The sequence below is a fragment of the Dermacentor variabilis genome, chromosome 10 (assembly GCF_050947875.1).
Source record: "Dermacentor variabilis isolate Ectoservices chromosome 10, ASM5094787v1, whole genome shotgun sequence".
NCBI lineage: Eukaryota > Metazoa > Arthropoda > Arachnida > Ixodida > Ixodidae > Dermacentor > Dermacentor variabilis.
Window position 1 is genome coordinate 41556198 of NC_134577.1, and position 20591 is coordinate 41576788.

Genomic DNA, 20591 nt, shown 5'->3' on the forward strand with positions numbered 1-20591 from the left:
TGCTGCAGGTTGAGCGGCGCCGCGACGAGATGGGAAAACAAAAGCAGAGAAGAGTTCGGATTCTTCTTGCACTGTCGCATCGAAAGTTACGTCATCTTATTCTTTCTCGCGACACGCCCGCTAACAAGAACTATTTCTTTCAAATTTGGTGAGGGCGCACGTCATCTATCACAGTTTCCGGTAGCAATCGCATGACGAGCATGACATGTGGCATCATCGCCCAATCAGATTATTTCGTTCTTTGCTGGCGTGCAGTATCAAGTGCATCAGCACATAAAGATGGAAATATGCGTGAACGAACGGCACCACTCTCTCCTTTCTCGGCGCGGCGTTGCGCAACACGTGGACGATGAGGCTATTTTGCCATTAGCGGAAAACTTCCCTCTCACGAAGATGATCGATAGTGCACACAAGTGCGACATATACTCGCGCTGAAGCAACAGTGATTACGCTGTTCTTGACGCTCCCTCCAAGGACGCCAAGAACAGCGTCGAAGTGCGCTGCTTCCACGCTAGATAAGGTTTTCAACAGTTTCGACGCCCTCACTAAGGAAGTGCTACAGGTGCGTATCGAAAATAGTGGAGCGGTTTGGCTTGATGCGGATCAAAGCTGTGAAATACTGGCTTCCAATTATTTTAATTTCATGTGTGTTGGTATTGTCGCTTGGCTTCGCGGGTGACAGAGGTCCTAGTGCCTCGCGTATCGGTCCGAGCAGTGAGCGCCAGCTGAAGATGGTTACCCCCAGCACCAGACAGTGGACACCGAGCCAACAGCGCACGCCCTACTCTGTGTAGACCAAGGTCCACGGTGAATCAGCCCTTCTGGACTTCTAGGAGGATGACTTCACTTTTCTCACGCAACGCCATCGGTCAAACTATGGCATCGGGCGTAAGTAGCTGCGATCGACTCTGTGGTTGTCAGGCGTCTAGAATGTAAGGCTTCGTTTCTGCCTCTGTACACCCCATCGACAAAGTGCGACTAAATAGTTGCAGTGCTGACGCAGTTAGTTTCGGGGTGGTTGATATGGTGCACGAATCTGAATATTAGTCACGATAGCTATGAATCCTTTCGTGAGTCTGTTTTAGCTGTTGGAGGTAGAAAATATAATTACGAGAGCGTGGGGCCTGCTGGCTGTACTGTATGGCATTTTTTGGCGTCATGACGACAAATGCTAACACAGAAATCGACAAGCAAGTTAGAATACTTGTTGCTGTACTTGACGTCAGAAGAGCTTGCCAGTAACCTTCATAAATTCCTTGTAATCAGGAAACGGCCTAGTTTCGATGCAGTCTAATCGACTCGTTGGGCACATCAGTTTTTCGTGGAACGCTGTCAGCGTAAACGTTAAATTAAGAATTTCAGAAATTGCAAGACAACACAATTATTAGTAAATGTGCAATGGATTTCAGAGTTCAGGAGTTAACCTTCGACGACGGAAATGTTTTTTCAACGTTAAAAAAATTCTGATTTGTATAGCCGATATATCACTGTCTTTCATTTACCCTCTTTTTCTACACCAGTGAAATAAGTTTCCAATACAGCCCTCAACGTTCTAGGGCGATTTTCTCACCAGCGTTTATGTTTAAATTGTGGGGAACATCGCAGACCAACTCTTGCGACAAGGCGCATGACATTGGCCCTTCACTGCAATTAGCCTTTGTAGTAGAGCGAGATCCAACAACGAGGATACCTTAATATTTCTAAATGGTATCCTGCCGCCTCTACAGATATTCTGAAGTATTTGGCTGTTCATCAGTGCTACGCAAGGTTCTGTTTCCCTTCACCTTTCTATAATGGTTCAAGTAGATAATTACGTGGTGGCTTCACGACGTGATAACAATGATGGCCTAAGAAACACCAAGAGAAAATTTTCAACTTCAGATAAACCTCCAAATCTCTGGAACAATTTACAGCATTCTGATCAGCGTTACAGTTGCCTAAATACATTGTAATAGTGGTTTCCACGAAGAAGTTTTCTGTTTTAGTTCCCAGAATGCGTACGCGTCACAACGTAATAAATGATGGATGCATCATGATGTCATGATACACGGACTTGCTTCTTTTCTGCAATCGCTGTAGCTTCACCGCATGAACGCAGGCAGAAATAACGTGCGCAGCGCGCTAACGTATTTTTTTTTCGTGATGTCACGACTTCCACTTTCGCTCTGTGATGACGTCACGATAATAGCGATGACGCCATGTGCGGCTTTCGATACCAACATTTAGTTTCACATCGTCAGCCAATTTTACTCTTTTGAAGACACAATAATATCATGGGGTATTGCCTCGTCTTGACGTCACTCTGGTATCAAATTAAAACCGCGTGATTCCCCACCTTCAAGCTCGCTAGGGTCACCCTTTTACGTGCGAAAAACGCGTTGTAGTCCTTCCCCAACTTCTAAAATAGGTGCAAGCGCTTCTCTAATGAAAATGAGGGACGTAAAGGCGGAGTAAAGCAAATTTGGAGCTTTTAAATTGCTGTCGCAGTCAAAAGCTCACTCCGATTTGTGTGCGCAGTCTGCAAGGTACCGGACTCGTGACTTTTATTCGGCACAATCTTTCTGCCGCAAGTTCAATGCGCGGCGCGCCTTTTCGACGAACGGACGTTTGCTAAACACCAAGTGTGTCTATATATATATATATATATATATATATATATATATATATATATATATATATATATATATATATATATATATATATATATATATATATATACAGGCATACTCCTTTCTTTGCACGAAGTGATGCAACCGGACGCCGTGCAGAATGCGCTATCGTTTCGTTTTGGCGACCGACACTAACCTTGTAGCTGCGTTGCGTTCGAGCGTTTTTCACGTCGACGTCTCCGAAGGCACCAACGGGGGTTTGGGTTCAAAGCCTCTAATGGCTTACGATGAGGCAACTGAAATATTGACATCTGCGTTTCATCCTTTCTACGTGCATTATGCGTCAGAGTGTGGCAGAAAGACCTGAAGTGCCGCATTACACAGCGCGTTTTCTGAGGACATTTGCGAAATAGTGAATTGCTACTGTTAGAGAAATTGTCAGAAAGTTTCAACGCGCGTTCCAATAACAATTTTTCTGCAGGTTCAGTGCTCCCTATTCTAAGTGAAGGAAAGATATTGGAGCGATGAACGTCATTGCCGGTTCAAACACACATGACTGCTCATTTTTTATTTTTTTTGAATAGATAAAAATGGGAGAGTACAATATTCTTATCCTGCTTTCCCAGATGGATGCTACAACCCAGACGTTCAGAAGGCTTCAGAATAGGCTGGCAATTTTTTGCGTATGCTTCCGCGGTTTAGGTTGATACCGCGGTGTCCTTATTTCGAGGAATATGCGAATTGGGTCCTGTGCCATACCTTTCTGGAATCGTCTTTCGCCATGACTACCCCGGTGAAAATGAGACAAGTTGAGCTTTTATACAGGTATCGTTTGACTTAATATGGCAGACACAAATTGACCCTAAATGGGAATGACAGTTTAGCGAAAGGCCCATTCGCGGGAAGTTGTTTTCAGCTAACGCAGAAGAGCAATATGTTCAAACTGCATATCCATTTACTAAGCGTTTCTTTTCTTAAGAATTATGACTTGCTCTTCTACACGCCAACTTTTCTACGCCGTCTTGATTGTTCATCCAACGCTTAAACGTTCTCGCTCGCAGCTTCTTTAGGTAAGGTATATTACCTATATTACTTTATATTAGACCTTTAAGCTCGAAGTCTCTCTTTCTTTACTTTCGTTATCGTTTTTCCTGCTTTCCTTTTCTTTTTTTTTTCAGTGATTCTCTGCCGGCAACACCTGCGGTTCTAATCAGACCATTCAAGCGAGCCTGAAAGTCTGATGCCTTTCCGCAAACTTCGTTTACGCATAAGTGCGCTTCGTTTATACTTGGCGGGAAGCAAGCACCATCCGCAGGTAAGCCCGTGTCATCCACACTAGCCTCCGCTGTGCTCTGCTTTTAGGCGCGCTTCATTACAGGTGGGCTGTGTCGTTCGTTCAACCGCGATCTCTTTCACCGAGGTCTGTGCTCTTTCTTTAATAGCTGCACAAGATCGTTACTGAAGAACAAGAACCTGTGAACGCTGTTCAGCGTCACGCGTGTAGACCCGCCATTCAGCACAGTGGTATTAAGCCGCACCCCTGCAAGAGCTTTAAGGGCACACGTCGAAAACAGCAATTTTATTAGCCGAGATAATCATACAGAGCACCCTACGCTTTCCAGAAGGCTCGATATCCAGCATTTTATTAACAAAATTATTATACAACGCGCTTTTTTCAAACATGCGGGAAGCATGCACTGATCTTTGATAAACTAAAGCTTGCTGATCCATTGCTCGTTCTGACCACCAAAGTAGAAGTTTTAATTATCTGTTCTTGTGGGTCAAAGAGGTTTTTGTTTTATGCACGGTATTTCATTTCATTTCATTTATTTACTCTCAGGGCCGTTCGGCGTTACAGAGAGGAGTGGCTATACAAAAATGCAAATGGCTATACACGAATACATTTTTAGTAGGCAGGTTAAGGAAGATGGTCATGTACAGCAGACTTGAAGACTTCGGGTACTGCGATGGACACGATGGAGGCAGGAAGGTGGTTCCAGTCAGCGCTTGACTTCGGAACAAACGAATCAAAACAAAGATTAGTCCTGCAGCTTGGCACACCAACTTTGAACCGGTGGTCCATGCGGGATGAAAAGTCAGTAGGAGTAATATAGAGTGATTGCTTAAGAGTGTCAGTGGTGAAATATATTTTGTGAAAGAGGCATAATCGAGAAATACGACGGCGTAAGGAAAGGTCAGGAAGATCTAATGTTTTCTTCATTAGCGTTACACTGGCTGAACGAGAACAATTGGAGAGTATAAAACGAGCAGAACGATTTTGGATGGATTCGAGGGCTTGTATGAGCGATTTGGTGTGAGGATTCCAAACGGAAGAAGCATATTCTAGTTTCGGGCGCACAAGAGTATAATATAGAAGTAGTTTTAGGGACACAGGAGCCAGGGAAAAATTACGTCGAAGGAAACCAAGTGTGCGGTTCGCATCATTAGTGATATGTGCCACGTGCTTTTTCCATGATAGGTTGGCAGTAATGTATACGCCAAGATACTTATAATCAGAGGCTGAAGTTAAAGTCTTAAGATATGTTGTAATGTGAGATAATGGGACACGAACATCGAGTTGGCCTTAGCGTTGCTGATGTGCGGGAGTATACATGGTGTCCCCATGGCATAGTAACTAGCCACGTGGCCAAATTGGTTTTACGTTTAAATTAGTGAATTGTAAGTGACATTCGGGTGCCAAACATCATGGCGCTTGGAGTTTGACGGCCAGATCAATCGCTTTGTCGCAGGGTGCCCAAGCAGCGCTTTTACTAAGCGTTCTCTGGTGACAGTGCCCGCTGTATTGTATATTTCAACACTTACCGTTGCTTTCTGCTTTTATTCTATTTTCGATTTCATTTTATTTCTCTTTTATGCTAGTCTCTTACCTACCTTCAATTTTTTGCTAATGTGGAAGCTTGCATGAGACACAGCGAAACCTCTCCGATTTTCTCAGTCTGGTGTCCCCTCGCGTTCCGCTGTCCCGACTGCCATAGAATCTCATGGGTATGCTCCCGAGTAGCTTAGTGATTTTGACGTCACCACTTTTATTACGTCAGCCTTATTAATGGATATTTCGGACCAGTAGCAGGACGTCATGGATCGGAGTGAAAAAGGCTTTGTGCTATGTAGGTGGTGTTGCTTAATTCGCTTCTCCAGTACTGGGCTTATGCGCCGCTGTAAACCTGGTGTGACCGATCGAGAGGGCTCTTTCGAGGCGGAAGCGTTTCCTACCAGCACATGTCTCAGTTAAGACGCATAATATGAAAAGTAGCGTTGGCGCACTTGTTCAACCTACTATCACGCGCGACAGCACACACTGTCGCTTGGCTTACGTGCTGAAGCTAACGGGTCGTTAAAATACACACGCTTGTAGTCAAAAACGGTGTGTGTACGACCCCGCTACTTTCCGCGTTTTTACCAAGATTTTGGCTCTACGAGTGTATTTGGGCGTTTTCTAATGTCCACTCAAATTTGCCCGCATATACCGCTGCTACGATGGGAGTCAAAAACAGTGTGTGTACGATCCCGCTACTTTCCGCGTGTTTACCAATGTAAGATTTTGGCTCTACGAGTGTATTTGGACGTTCTGGGAGGCGCTTAGGCATTCGAAGCGCCTTTCTCGCCATGCTAATGACAAACGCCAATTCAACAAGTGTTACTGACGTAAAGATTTCGCTTTTCTTTTTCTGCCGCAAGTATCACACTCCTGTCTATAGAGCTGTTCATATTAGATTCAAGACTGTTTTTTACAGCTTCTCGCATAAATGATATATTCGACACTAAAATTGTATGAATGCGGACTTATTCGAATAACCAAATAGTTTTTTTTTTCATGGAACCACAGTCCATAGTTTTTCACAGAAACACTAGAGACTGCGACCGGAAATGTCTTGCACCTGTAGAGCAGCTAATTGTCGATACGACTTCCTCCAAGACAGGGCCCACTATTTCTCGCACCCTTGTTAAAAAAAAAAAACTATACCAAAGTTACCTGTGGCATTTCACGAAAACATCGGAAAGAGAAACCCGAATTTTCTTTTATACCACAGTCTTGTCTGTGTACAGGCCATTCTACCTTCATCAAGAAAGCTGCCCAGTCTTTCAGCAATGTGTTCTGTAAGACCAAATCGAACATCCCTGAAGAATTTGGTTCTCCATATCCTGTTTCTCCTCTAGGCCCGCCACGGACCCGTGATGCGTGTCACGGGCTGCTGCTGGGACTCCTCCTCCGAGGCACCGCGCAGGCGCAGTAGCTTCCCAGTCTTGGTGACCCACACCGAAGGCGTACGTGTGCTGCGACCGCGGTTCTTCAACACGAAGGGCAGCGCGCTACCGAGGATGCAGGATATGAAGCAGGCGACGGCCATGAGCAGCATCAGAAGGATCATCTTGGTGTAGGCGCTGCTGGGGTAGCTGTCACGTGTGCTCTCTAGGATGGCGCTCTCGACAGTATCCGGCGATCTGCGTGATGTTACGCGCGTGACAGGTGCGATTGCTTCTGCAGAATTGAGCATGTTTCCTCTCGCTTTCGTGTTTGTCAAGTAAGAAAGCTCACGTGACTGAAACGCGATATTGGCACGTCGCGCCACCTGACGACTGACGCTTCTTGCGGCACCGGTGAGCGCCAGGTGATCGCTGAGAGAGGCCGAATGCAGTGACAATGTGACACATTCTCATTGCATTCGGCCTCTTACTTTTATCTCATGCAGGAATACATCAGCTTGGTGTCCCCAGTTCGCACGTGTGGCGTAAAAAGGGCCGGCAGTCATGCGCTCCCTGTATCGCGTTTCAACCGCTGAGTACTGTTTGTTTCTGTACCTGGTCTTCATGAACAATGTTATTTGCGCAGCGCTTGGAACGAGGACTGATGGACGACTGATACAAGCGTCTTGATCATGAATTTTAACCAACCAGTCCAAACCAGTATTATGCTGGTTTCAGGTTTTGTCGTTCAATACAAACATTTTTCGAGCTCCTGTCGCACGAAAGCTTTGCGATGCGAAGCAGTGTGTTCGAGGATATGAACATTTAATACCGAAAATTCTCCTTAAAAAGCTAATTAGAAAAATTCATAATGCAGTCGGCGACATCGCAAGGCATCTGCAGTTGCAATGAATTTTACAACTAACAAAAGTTTTGAGGTAAGCACACTGAATCTTGTAAAAGGCGCCGGTTTTTCTATTGACACTTAAAAAAAAAGTCTTCATGAGGAGTGTGCGAAATTTTAACTGAGCAATTTCGTCCCCCCTTTTCGTGAACTATTGCATACTTTGAAAGTGAAGCAAACCTCACAATTCCTTTTTAAGTAGCTATGCTGTGCTAACCCACTGGCTTCATTTCGTAAATACATTTCAGCAATATTTGCTATAGAATTTTAGTTTCAAAAATAATAAAAGCATGCGGCCTGCAAGTGAACTACTGTGTGTGCGTGCGTGCGTGCGTGCGTGCGTGTGTATGTGTGTCCAGTCAGCTGCCTGGGCAAGCACGAATGACCCACCTGGTTGGTACGACAGCTCTGTCGCTCGCGACATACTGCGCAGGAAACGCTTCGACAACCGAGTATGCACTGCGGTTCCTTGGCAGATCCGGAAACGGCCTCATCCCAGGGGACAGCCTCGACAGCAGACCACCTCTAGCGGCTTCCGTGACATTCCTTTTGATAGCACCAGCCGGGTTTGGGATGACGATCATCTCGAAGATGCTGAGGACCCCTTCCTCAGGCTTGCTCACAGTAGCGTTGCTTTCCTCTTTCTTCGGCAGCCCTGCACACGGTATAATGAATGGTAAAGTATCGCTTAAACAAAGCACCACAACAGCCATAGTAACGCTCACACGTGTATTGAAAAAAGGTCTTCTGAACAGCTTTCTTTTTGAATACAAGGTCTTCTTAGCTGACTTCACGCGGGTTTGATATATCTGGGTATCTTGTAACCAATTGCAGAAAAAAAAACTACCCTTTATATCTTCCAGAGTGTCGTAGCGAGTCGCAAACGTTCGGAAAATGTAGGCCTCAGCAGGGCAAGAAGCGATAATTTGTCTCAGGGAAGATAAGGTTAACGTTGTGGGCGTAATGCATTCAATGCAGCTGAAAATGAACCGCATTGCAATAAACGCCTGTAAAGGGTGCACCACCGCAAATGTAGACGGGCTGAGGCAAAGCCGCGGTGTGGTACACTTTTGTGGAATGGAGCGAGTTCGCTTGCACTTGTGCGAGGGAATAGTGTGTGGAAGGAGGCAAAATATCCTTCCAGACAATAGCGTGTGGGAGATTAGGTAAAATTAAGTGTACAGGAGTAATAGTGCCATTATAGTAAAGAACTCGCCACATTCCATCATAGACTGCTTTATCTACGGTATGTGCGCGCCTGTCCTCTTGGTCAAAAAAGAAAAGGTCAGCCAAGTGTCGACGCTAAAGAAGACAATATCGATGTATTTGCGCATAAAATACGATAAGAATGAGATAGGAAATGAGCGAATAATGGACATGAGAAAGAGACAGACACAGAATACAGAGGTACCAACATTACATCATCGAATAATTTGAACTACCGCATACATCTATCTTCTCTTGTTTAGTGTCGACACTTGATTAACCCTTTAAGTCTTGCTATAGGCTAACACCAGCTCACTATCTAAACCACACCGCTGTTATCCTGTATTTCTCTAAGCATTACTCATAAAATTTTTTGTTTCATCACTCGTTGCTGTAGTCCACATTCAAGCTCATATTGTGGCGATGTCATATTGTGCTGTAGTCCATATCAGCAGGCCATGTAATACTCAGGGCATATTACCGGTGTCCTGCCTATTACAGTTGCAGAGTGAGCGCCAAAGGAAGGGCGAAGCGCAGTCGAGAATGACCAAAAACTAGCTGCTTTGATGGAAGCGGGAACGTTGTAGGCATAAGTTGTGAGCGGGAGCAAGACACGGGTATTTCGAAATTGCTGATAGAGGGAGGCACTCGTCTTACAGTGGAGCAAATGGAACTGCCAGGAGTAATGAAATGGAGGAGGTTATCGCGATTAGAGCAACTCTGATAGAGTATGCTTTCATAGAATCTTGTATGATTGCACTGTCAACATGTTTGTCGGCTTCCGTAGAGCATTTTACCCGTCGAAAAATTTATTCACGTTTGAAACGGTTCGAAAGAGTGCGAGTATAGTTCATCGCCAAATGAGCTGCTAAGTGATAAATTTGGCGCTTGCGCGGATTTCTGTCATTCGACAACATTCGATGAGGCGTTTCACGGTCAGTTGTACAAGCCTTTTATATGTGACTTTACTCGCAGGTAAAATGCATTGTGCCAGCGGCCCTTTTTATGCGTCTCTTACTCTTTCTAAGCTCAGTTCCCAGCAGTTTGATAAAATTATGGGGGACATACAAGAAAATTTGCAGCTGTTCGAGCACTGCCTGCTTTTAACAGTGCGACTTTGATGACTGAACGCGAGCGTTCGCGCTTTGCTCATTCATAGAAAAAAAAGTTATGGTCGCGCCTTCGCACGTTTATTTTCTGACTTTGTTTAGAATGCTACCTTTGTATATATCTCCTGCTCTTGATGAGGTTTTTATATTCACAACGCGTTAAGTCCATAATTGGGCACGGCAACGCCGTTGCGATGGTGGCATCTAACCCTTTCGTCTTCGTCGTGCAGCTTTGCTTCGTCCTGCTGTCTTCCGTGGCTGGGGTGCGCACGCACCATCTAAAAGACGCCAGCTTCGCGCAGGCTGACAAGACTGCCGCTCAAGCTGGCATGGTCGCAGATTTGCACGTGCAAAATGCTCTTCGCGATTTACCATGGAACTGCAGGATACGTCATTCGACAGCGCCTGCGCAGCTGCACGGCGAACAAGCAGCGCCTCACCACAGCATCTGCATAAAAGGTCTCCCTCGGAACTACGCCGTCACTGGACATGACAGCCCAGTTGCGATGGTGGCATCTAACCCTTTCGTCTTCGTCATGCAGGTGAGACGATATGGTTTATGCTTTCGGTCAAACCACTCGTTTCTTCTAATGCTGCCGTACCCACGGACTCGCCTTTCCATTGATTCGGTCGGTTGTATATTGATTTGCATCGACATCACATTGTATTTGAGAGAACTGCTATTGCTGTGCCGTGATGTAGAATGTAACTCAGGACCTGGCATAAACCGAATTGCTAAACAACTTAAGGGCATAGCCGCTGATATTAAAGATATTAGGGAGGGACGGCTCGTTCAGATGGATCAAGAGTTAGACGTGTTAACAGCAATCGAGACAAAGGTGTCGTTCTTTGAAAGTGAGATACCAGCCATGAAGGTGCGCTTGCAAAGGCTTGAAGAGAGAGCTGAAGACCTAGAAAATTGGAGCAGACGAGCAAACCTATTAGTATCTGGCCTCCCGGAAGCAGAGGGAGAAAGCAGTGAAAGCATAGAAGCGGCTGTGAACGACCAAATAATTAAGAGCACTCTTTGTCTGTAACCCGTTGGTATTGAACGCATCCACCGTTTAGGTACATATTGAAGAAATAAGACCAGACCAGTCATATTCAGGCTTCTCGACACTAGACAGAAGGCTCAGATATTACGAAACGGCTACAAGCTCAAAGGCTACAATTTGTCTATTGGAGCGGATTTCATCCGCAAAATGCGGAAGACTGTACTCTCGGATAGCGCAAAACCCAATGAGGAAAAACATGAAAGGGTTTGTTTGGGATCACGAAAAAAATGAGAGGGTGTCACTACAAAAAGAAAAAAACACAAGGAAATTGTCCATGAACCCGAATTCAAACAAACCTGAGACCCAAACAAAGGAACTTGAGACCCTAACAGTGCGTAATATAAATGCGAGAACATAGTAAACAAAATGGAACTCCTGGAAGGACTGTTGCTAGAACACAATCCCGATATGGTGGCCATCACTCAGACCTATCCCCAGATATCTTCAGTCACGAGATATTTCCACCAGGTTACTCTGTTATTCGTAAAGATAGGCTGTCTCGTGGTGGCGGCGTGGCCTTGCTTCTTAAGAATGATATTCAGTCGTTCCACTCCCTGGAGTCTTCAACGTGGGGGCTGTATTTTGTAAAATATTGTACAATGACCGCGATATATTTGTTGGTTGCGTCTATCGAAGTCACACTAGTGGATCCGAACGCGTGCTTGCCTTGCAGGGCTATATGCAGTTCCACGTTTGTACCAGCAGAGTGATCCTCATGGGGGGCTTCAATTTACTAGACCTGAACTGAAGTACTATGCACTACACTTCAGCCACATCCACAGCACTTACGGATCTAATGCTAAATTTCAGCCTTTACCAGGTAGTCGACCAGCCAACTCGCTCACAAGGCTATACGAATAGCACACTTGATCTCATACTCATAAGTGACCATTTCCCACTTCATGCAGTTGAGATGGCAATAGTCGGTGGTATATCGGACCACAACATATCTAAATGTAAGCTCTCGCTAGAAGGCAAGATAAAGAAGCTTAATGGAGCGCGCTGTGCTTGATTTTCGTAGAGCAGCTCATGACCATATTCTTCCTCACCTGGCACAAGAGTTTGATGTTTTTCTCCAAGCAGCTTCAAAAACGTGTTGTGAAGTCAACACTTTGTGGCATCAATTTAAGTTAATTGTGCTACACTGCACAATAAACTTCATCTGGATGAAACGCCGCAAACCACAAAAGAAAAACCCATGGATATCACGTGAGGTCCTTCAAGCGAAGCGTAAAGTAAAAAGACTTAGACGTAATAGTTCTGCGGAAAAACGCGCAAGGTGGAGAGAAGTAATTAATGAAGGAAAAATGAGACATGCACCCAATCGTAGCAATTGCTAGAAAGGAAACCCATACGGGTTCCTAGAAAGGAAGGCCTCGCAGTTCAGAAAAATTTGTCCTAGTCCGGGACTCCAACCCGGGACCACCGCATTTCCGGGGCAGCCGTTCTACCATATGAGCTAATCAGGCGGCTAGCAGATGGCAGGGCGAAGTCGAATTTGTCAACAACTCGAAGCAAAGGCAAGAGTTTGACGTAATAATGCTGCGGAAAATCCGCAAGGTGGAGAGAAGTAATTAATGAAGGGAAAATGAGACAGACACCCAATCGTAGCAATTGCTACAAAGGAAACCCATACGGGATCCTCGAAAGAAGGGCCTCGTAACTGCGAGGCTTTTCTTTCGCGACATTCCCCAACTTCATTGCCAACAAGCCACACATGTTTTGGAAATATTTTCGCCCGTGTTCAGGGTTGTCATCTGAACTGTCTCGAGAAGATAAAACGACTCGAGCGAACACATTCAACAACTTTTTATTTTCATTTCTCACTTCAGATAATGGCTTAGTACTTCTCTTCCTACCCTGACCACCTAAGACCATCGATTCATTAAACATTACTAATGCCAGAGTTCTTAATCTATTGCTTAAGAAAGTTAATGGACCAGATGATATCGCAAATGAGTTTTTAAAAACGTATGCAGAATGGCGTAGCCAATACCTTGCCATTATATACCGCAAATCACTCGCGTCCGCACAACTCCGGTGACAGCAACGAACCTTTTAACTACAGACCAATCTCACTTATGAGCCCATCTTGTAAACTAATGGAACATATTATAGTCAAACACACCACAATATTTCGAGAGCAAGAACATATAATAATACCTCAACAACACGGCTTTAGAATCGGACTCTCAACGGTCACACAACTAAGCGAAGTGGTGCATGACCTCGCGCTCAACCTAAACAACCAAAGCCAGACAGACATGATCCTCCTCGACTTCAGTAAAGCATTTGATTGTGTAAGCAATGTAAAATTACTTGCAAGGCTAGAGGCTACGATCGGAGATCGTCAGATTACTGCATGGATAAAAAAACTTCTTATCGCATAGAACGCAGTATGTTATTATAGATAGCACTCTTCCAGGTCTGTAGCTGTCACCTCCAGTGTTCCCAAAGGGTCAGTATTGGGCCCATTGATATTTTTTATCTTTATTGACATTACTGCTAACATTGAATGTGACATTAAGTTCTTCGCGGATGATTGTATTATTTATAAAAAAATTGTAAGTTACGCAGACCAGTCATTATTAAACAGAGCACTCGACTTGGCATCCAATTGGTGCAAAGAATGACAAATATCAATTAACGCCACTAAATCTGTATGCATGTCCTTTACAACAAAAAGAAGCCCTCGGAATTCTCCTACGCTCTCGGTGGAACTTGCCTGAATGGAGTGAATTATCACAAATACCTAGATCTGACATTCTCTTCTGACCTTTCATGGAACTTACATATTGATATTACCTCAGTCGCATTACGCAATCTTTTTTTTTCGTAGATGATGATTACGCCTTGCATCGAAGCACACCAGACTACTAACCTATACAACTTTTATTCGCCCAGTCTTAGAATACGCTAACATCATCTGGTTTTCGCACACATCAACAAACATATCAAAACTAGAAATGGTGCAAAGAAAAGCTGTGAGGTTCATCTTTAACAAATACAGGCCCTATGACTCCCCTACAAACATCTTAGCTGATGCAGGTCTTTAAACACTATCTGTTAGGGCCAGACATGCACGCTTAAAATTCACCTACAATTAATCATGTCTACATCACGTCTATCGCGAAAAGAGCACCCATTTACGCTAAACTATAACTGTGTTCGCAATGACACGTTCAATGTTTCACTTTTCCCACGTGCGATCAAAGAATGGAATCTCCTCCATTCAGACAGTTTCCTCTCTGCCACTTTCATCGTTCATCAACGTGCTAGAGACATCAAACACAGAAGACGCCACTTAACACACCCACATATCTTAACTGCAATACTCATTTCTGCGCGTGGAATTTCTGCATTTCAAGCCCCAAACTGGTCACTTCTGCGCTGTTATCTGTTATCTGTATAACTTCTATGATCTTACATGGGTCATGTATTCACTATTTGATATAAATTCTAGTAGTACTATATTTGTTACTGAGTGACATTATTATACCAACCAAAAGTATTGTATCTCACATCGTCATTGGTGATTTCTGCAGTAGTTAAGGAAGCTTTCTCTCTTTTCTTTTTTTCTTTTACTGTACCATGTAGCATGGCATGTTTTTCTTTTTGTAAAGCTGTCTAACACAATGCCCAGCTGCTTTGGTCTCACTGAGACTGGCAGTATCACATAAATAAATAAATAAATAAATAAATAAATAAATAAATAAATAAATAAATAAATAAATAAATAAATTTTAGTCTAAATGGTTTATAGCCAGTTTGGCTAATAGTTCACAGGTAAATATATATAATTATTGCCGCAGATGGCATATACATGTAGTGCCATAATTTGATGCCCTTAGCTAATAACAAGTATCCACTCTTCCAACAAATAGCACTGCCCCCTGTCAGACTATAAAAGGAAAAGAAGGAACACCAAACGCTCGTATCTCCCCCTGAAGCTGGCGTAGTTCGTTGCCGCTTTGATCGAGATAGGTGTGGGCTACACGAGATATTGATGTCCTAAGTAGCGCTAGAAGTACAAGTGCTGACATCAAAAAGACAACACACGGTGACAACGTCTAACTGTTTGTTTCGATTTGCGTACAAATTTTGAAACTGAATTATTGCCCACGTCACCTGGGGCGTGACATCAAGTCAAAAAATGGCGCAGGTGGGAAAGGTTTTCAAGCCTTCGTGTCTGGTACCTTGTTCACTTGTTCACAGTCAAATGATCAATGTCTTTCTGGCCCCAAATGCTGGCGAGGCTATGCAAGATTACCAACCAGAATTCCACTCACAAAGAGTGGTAGAAAACGTACATAAATAATTTCTTGCATGTGTGGAGCACGCTGTCTACCGCAACTATTGTCATGCGGTAGATATTGCGTAGGGCAAACGGGACCTTGCTTAAGTTGACCGGCTACGGTAACATAACATGAGAAAATCTTAGTGATTGGCCTGCGTTTCACCGTATAGAGTGAAGGAGAACGCTTCTGTTTCAAAAGCGCAGAGTTGAAGGTGGAGCCAGAGAAATGGCAAACGCTTGAGTGAATCGAAGCAGGTAATGTTTACAGCAGACAAGTATGCGAGCACTGCTTGGCCATAACTACGTCATTCCATCTGGAAGTTGTCTAAGATAGCATTTTGAAAATTTTCTTACTCTAAGATGTTTCGTAACAGAACATTTCAGCCAACCCTAATGCTGAACATACCCTTAGTGAAGCCGGCTGGCAAATAGCAAGAAGCATGTACTATGGAAAAGATTTGTGAATTCGGTCCCTGGCATTCTTGAATGGTCATGTGCGCGCGCCATCTTTGGACATGATTTCGAACCTCCTTATACATGCAAAAGAGACCAGTATAAAAATTTCTACATCTCTCGTAACGAACAGTTGGAAGTTGGCACTGTCTGTCGTCTTTCTTATTACTATCCTTGTCTTTTAGGGGCTACTTAGGATCCCAGTATAACGGATCAACTACTCAGAATTCTAGCCACGGCAGATGATACATCTCGCCCCCCCCCCTTCCTCAATAAGCATTCACATTCTGACTCCTCTGAAAAATTATAAGCGAAGCATACCTGTCTTCACTCCGTCCTCTTCGTTCCTGCCGACGACCGGCTTCCGAGGCAGTGGCACGGGCGGCGCAGCCATGAAGTTGTTCCAGAAGTACTGCATCAGATCCACGTGACGGGGACCTCCGCCGAAGCGTGAAAGAGGAGACGGCGGCTCAGCGAGGCCTGAAGAAGAGGAGAGAACGCTGTTGACCTTCTTCGACTCGGCATTGGTCTCGTGGTCGCCGGCGCTGTCATGGCCGTCATCCGTCTTCTTGGCTTTTTCCGTGGCTCCAGCGCCCTTCTCGGCGACGGCAGGCAGATTGAAACCCTCGACGACGAGGGGCTCGATGATAGGTTCCATCTTGAGCTGCAGCGGAGTAAGGACAAATGTGCTTGTGATAGGTGCGAACGCTTCGTTGATGCAAGCCGCAACCTGCATGCGAGCTCCTTATCACCGTCCCGCCTTCGCCGTGGCCTCCCGTTTATGCCCTCGGCCAGCTGCTCTCGCAGACCTGCCGCACACGTTGAGGAATTGTCCGGCACTGCCTCTCACGAAGGTGTCACTAAATGTAAGAAGTGGGGCTGCACCGAAGCCAACCGTCTGACTAGCATATGTGGATCTATGTTTCGGACCGTAGACTCCTGTTGGACTTCATTTACACATTACTTTCAAATAGAAAAACTTTGTGCTTGTTGTGGTTATTTCTCGTTATACTTTGGAAAAGTGACAAGGCTTTTTTTTATTTTACTTGATTCCGATAAACTTTCTCACACATTCAATACCCTTATAGGAAGCCACCCAGTTCCAAATGACGATCGCTCAGGGAGAAAATCGGACGCCATTGCTAAACGTCGCCAGAAATGTGTTAGGTCGACGTCCAGGGCCTGATTTGAATTCTCAAACTTCATTGAAGATTTGTTAGATGGAAACATTTATTTAGCATGTAAATTACGACTCTAGTAATTGAAAAATTGAAACATTTTGTATATACCGATCAGCAACATATTTAACTGTTGTTGATCCACCACGAATCGTATTATCAGATGAAACATCCCAAAACGTTTGAAGCATGCCTGCGCTGAAGAGAAACTGGTTTGGCCTATTCTTCCTTTGCGTCCATGGCCTCCTTCCCTCTGGAATTCACAAGAGTCGGTGCGTTCGAAAAATGTACATTCCATGAGAAACTTTTAAATCCACTGTTGGCGTGACATCGCCTGTCGTAAGACATCGCAGTGATACTCCTGTGAAACATTCGCAGCAAAAAGCAAATTGCGGAAACTGTGGAACTGTGTATTCAATTCTGGCACCGAATTGAATCGCCACTATTCGCAAAGACGAATCGAATAGTGTCCTACTCGGTTCGGAATAGGACACTATTCGATTCGGGGACCGAATACTGTACTGGACCGCATACTGTACAATTCGATTCGAGGGCCGAATCGAACAGTACAGTATTCGATTTGAAATCGGAAAGTTTATAATATGCGCGCACTCACTACTCATTTCTTTTACCACAGCATTTTGCCATTTGTCAGTGCATCGTTTTCTATAAGATGGCCATGTTTCAACTATAGGCCCACCACCTCCCACCGCCACCTATGTGGCTGTGGCGCTGCACTGCTAAAGACAGGTCTGGGGTTCGATTCATATACATGGTGGTCGCGTTCACTTGCGAAAGGAATGCGAAAAACTCCCGTGTATCGTGAATGGTGTGCCGATTCAAGATTCTCAGGCGGTCAAAATTATTCTGGAGTCCCCCTTGTTACGGCGCGCTTCATAATCACATGCTCGTCTCATCGAATACAACCCATATTTTCTTTCCCTAAGCCTGCCACTCACTCTCTTTAATCTCATTCTTTTCCCGACTTTACGTGGACCCGTATTAGGAACAAATTCATCGCACGAATGTCTACCACAAAGGCGGTTGTCGCTCTCGGGCTAGCGTGTACTCGCAATATGCTGCAACGTTTTCAAGCCTGTAATAAGTATCTCTTTCCCGGCCATCGTTACCGCATTTCGACGGAAGCAAAATGCAAGAAGTGCTCGTTTAAAGAGCTTGATGAGCACATTAAACAACCACAAGTTAGTCCAGAGTCCACCACCACACGGCGTCTCATAGCCACATTATTGCTCAGGGACGCTAATCCCCAAGAACAAAGGAATGGCGCAAATAATTTCCAATTTCACTTTTGCCATTTAGACAGCATGTGAGAGGTTGATTAACAGTGATTACGGTAGGTATTTCGAATTTTACTTTCGCCACTTAACAGAGCGAGAGAGACTGATTGACAGAGCCTGTTGACCGCGCTTGTAACTGCCTCGCGCTCGGCTGACACCCGAACAACCGTGAGCCGTGCAAGGGAGAGGGAGCAGGGACGAAAAGAACGACAAGTAACGGGATGCTGGCGTGCGATACCTTGTTCATCACCTCGCTGCGGTCGTCTCGGAAGGACCGCTTTGCGGGTCCGCCCAGCCGAGAGAGCGCCACCTCGCGCACGAGGGGTTCCACGATCCTCTCGATGATGTTGGGGTGGTGTGGCTTAGCGCTGTCGCCGCGGACGCCCGCGTAGAAGGACGCGATGGCCAGGGCGGCCACGATTCGTAGAGCTTGCCTTCTGTCGGAATCCATGGTAGCAGGCGTAGCAGGCTTCTCGAGCGGCCTCTCGCGTCTCTGCCGGCGCCGCCGCAGGCTCCGAGACGCTCGGTCTACCGCCTCTCGTGCCACCGACGTTTGGGCACCTCGAAGCTCTTCACGCAAGAGCTCGGCTTCTTCGGACTCGGTGAAGACCCACAGAGGTGCACACGGCTCTCAAAACATGGCCGAGCGTCGAGCACTCCTGCGGCCACGAGCTACCGTTCCATGCTTCTTCGTCGTTTCCTTTTCTTCCTCTTTCAGTAACAGTAGGGCCGTTTAGAACGACAGAAAGCTGAGCTAGTTGGTAAGGATTCATAATGCAAAATAGAAGTGAGGCGTGCAGACAGGACACAAGAGTAGAGAAGTAGGAAGTATGGCGTTCGTGTTGTCTACTTCTCTACTCTTGTGTCCTGTCTGCACGCCTCACTTCTATTTGGCAGTAGTGCCGTGTTTACTGAAAAAAAAAGATCGAACACGAATATAGGTCGACTCCTGTATATTGGACTCTTCGTAAAATTGAAAAGAAAGGTTCCTGCAGAACCAACCGTGGGTTAGTATAATCGCTAGTTGTTTTTCTTTTTTTTTTCTTTTTGTGTGGATTCCGAGAAATGCACCGCGGATTTTCGTGCCGAGAAAGCGGTACATCTTTTCGGGATTAAAACGTGAGCAATCATGCTGCACACCATGCTTGAATTTGCAGACACGCGCCACGGTGCGATGGGAGATGCGTAGTCACTTTTGGGGACCAACGGGCCCCGCTGCTTATTTCTTCATCGTCAGCAATAAGATGCATGCGCTTAGTTTTTATAAGCAAATTGTTGCTATGCGACGATCCTAACGCGCCAAGTGTCGCAAGCGCTGGATTGAACGAGATTATCCCGCCTTTTCGGGGCACGCGTCCGTGCTATATTGTTTAGAGCGTTGGGCTTCTGTGCTGATTGAGCAGGACTCGACAATGTTCATTTAGTTACATTTATTAATTATCTATAGTACCAACTGGTGACGCCTAGTGTCCCAACTTTGCCACAACCAGCCTGAACTGACATACCGGAATTGAGGGGAGAAGAAGCCAAGGAAATGTATCGTTTTAAATATGAATCGAATATAGGTCGAAAGACACCTTTGCAGAAAAAGTAATAGCTTTTTTTCAATAATCGTTAACAGAATGCTAACTAACTGCAGAAGAGTACGCATTTGGGCTGATTGGTTCATGATTACGAGCAGTAAAACAGCACTAAACAACAGTACGAGGAGAGGGAGACATACAACAGCGCTGTTGTATGTGTCCCCTCTCCTCGTGCTTTTGTTGAGCGCTGTTTTACTGCTCGCTACCAACTAACGTTGCAACCTTTCAGAACCTTATTTTGAAAGGTTGTCTCGAAACTGTTGCTCTTCTCAGCCCTTCATGACTTCCAGAGAGACGACAGCACTGCGGTTGTCCTCTGTCGTGTCTTTTCAACCTATGTCGATACATTTATTGCTTTATATGCTCTATAGATTAGGCAGAATCGCACAGCTAACAGTCTGTAGACTCAGTGCGTCGTATTAGTCTGGATATAATAGCTTTGCGTGAAATTGCGTTGCGAGTTTAAGAGGCTGAACAAATCTGCTGGGCTTCTTTCGTTTAGTCTTGGCATGTGTATCATATTGCGGCATATGTAAGTTATTGGGCAACAGCTGGCAGAAAGCATACGAAACAAAAATGACATCAGTCCGAAGGGAATCGAAAACTCTGGCACTTATTGCACGACTGAGATCCACCATTACACTAAACTGTAGCACGCAGGCAGGTAGAAAAATTGCCTTTTGCCAACTCGGC

At 45.1% G+C, this 20591-nt stretch overlaps 1 protein-coding gene across 1 annotated transcript; it reads right to left on the minus strand.

Moving 5' to 3' along the window:
• Nucleotides 1–6233: 6233 nt before the first annotated feature.
• LOC142559502 (uncharacterized) lies at nt 6234–19009 on the minus strand. The gene is made up of 4 exons (XM_075671091.1): nt 18554–19009; nt 16161–16503; nt 8110–8374; nt 6234–7073 (listed from the first exon to the last, which is right to left on the minus strand). The coding sequence occupies exons 1-4, from the start codon at nt 18764–18766 to the stop codon at nt 6785–6787; spliced, it is 1110 nt and encodes a 369-aa protein (XP_075527206.1). The 5' UTR covers nt 18767–19009; the 3' UTR covers nt 6234–6784.
• Between the last annotated feature and the right edge of the window lie 1582 nt (nt 19010–20591).

Excerpts from the sequence above, each read along its gene's own strand:
- LOC142559502 (XM_075671091.1), bottom strand. The coding sequence starts at position 18,766 with ATGGATTCCGACAGAAGGCAAGCTCTACGAATCGTGGCCGCCCTGGCC. Across the intron at positions 16,504-18,553 it reads GCAGCGAGGTGATGAACAAG|CTCAAGATGGAACCTATCAT; the intron begins GTATCGCACGCC and ends ACTCCGCTGCAG. Across the intron at positions 7,074-8,109 it reads AGAGCTGTCGTACCAACCAG|ATCGCCGGATACTGTCGAGA; the intron begins GTGGGTCATTCG and ends AACATCACGCAG.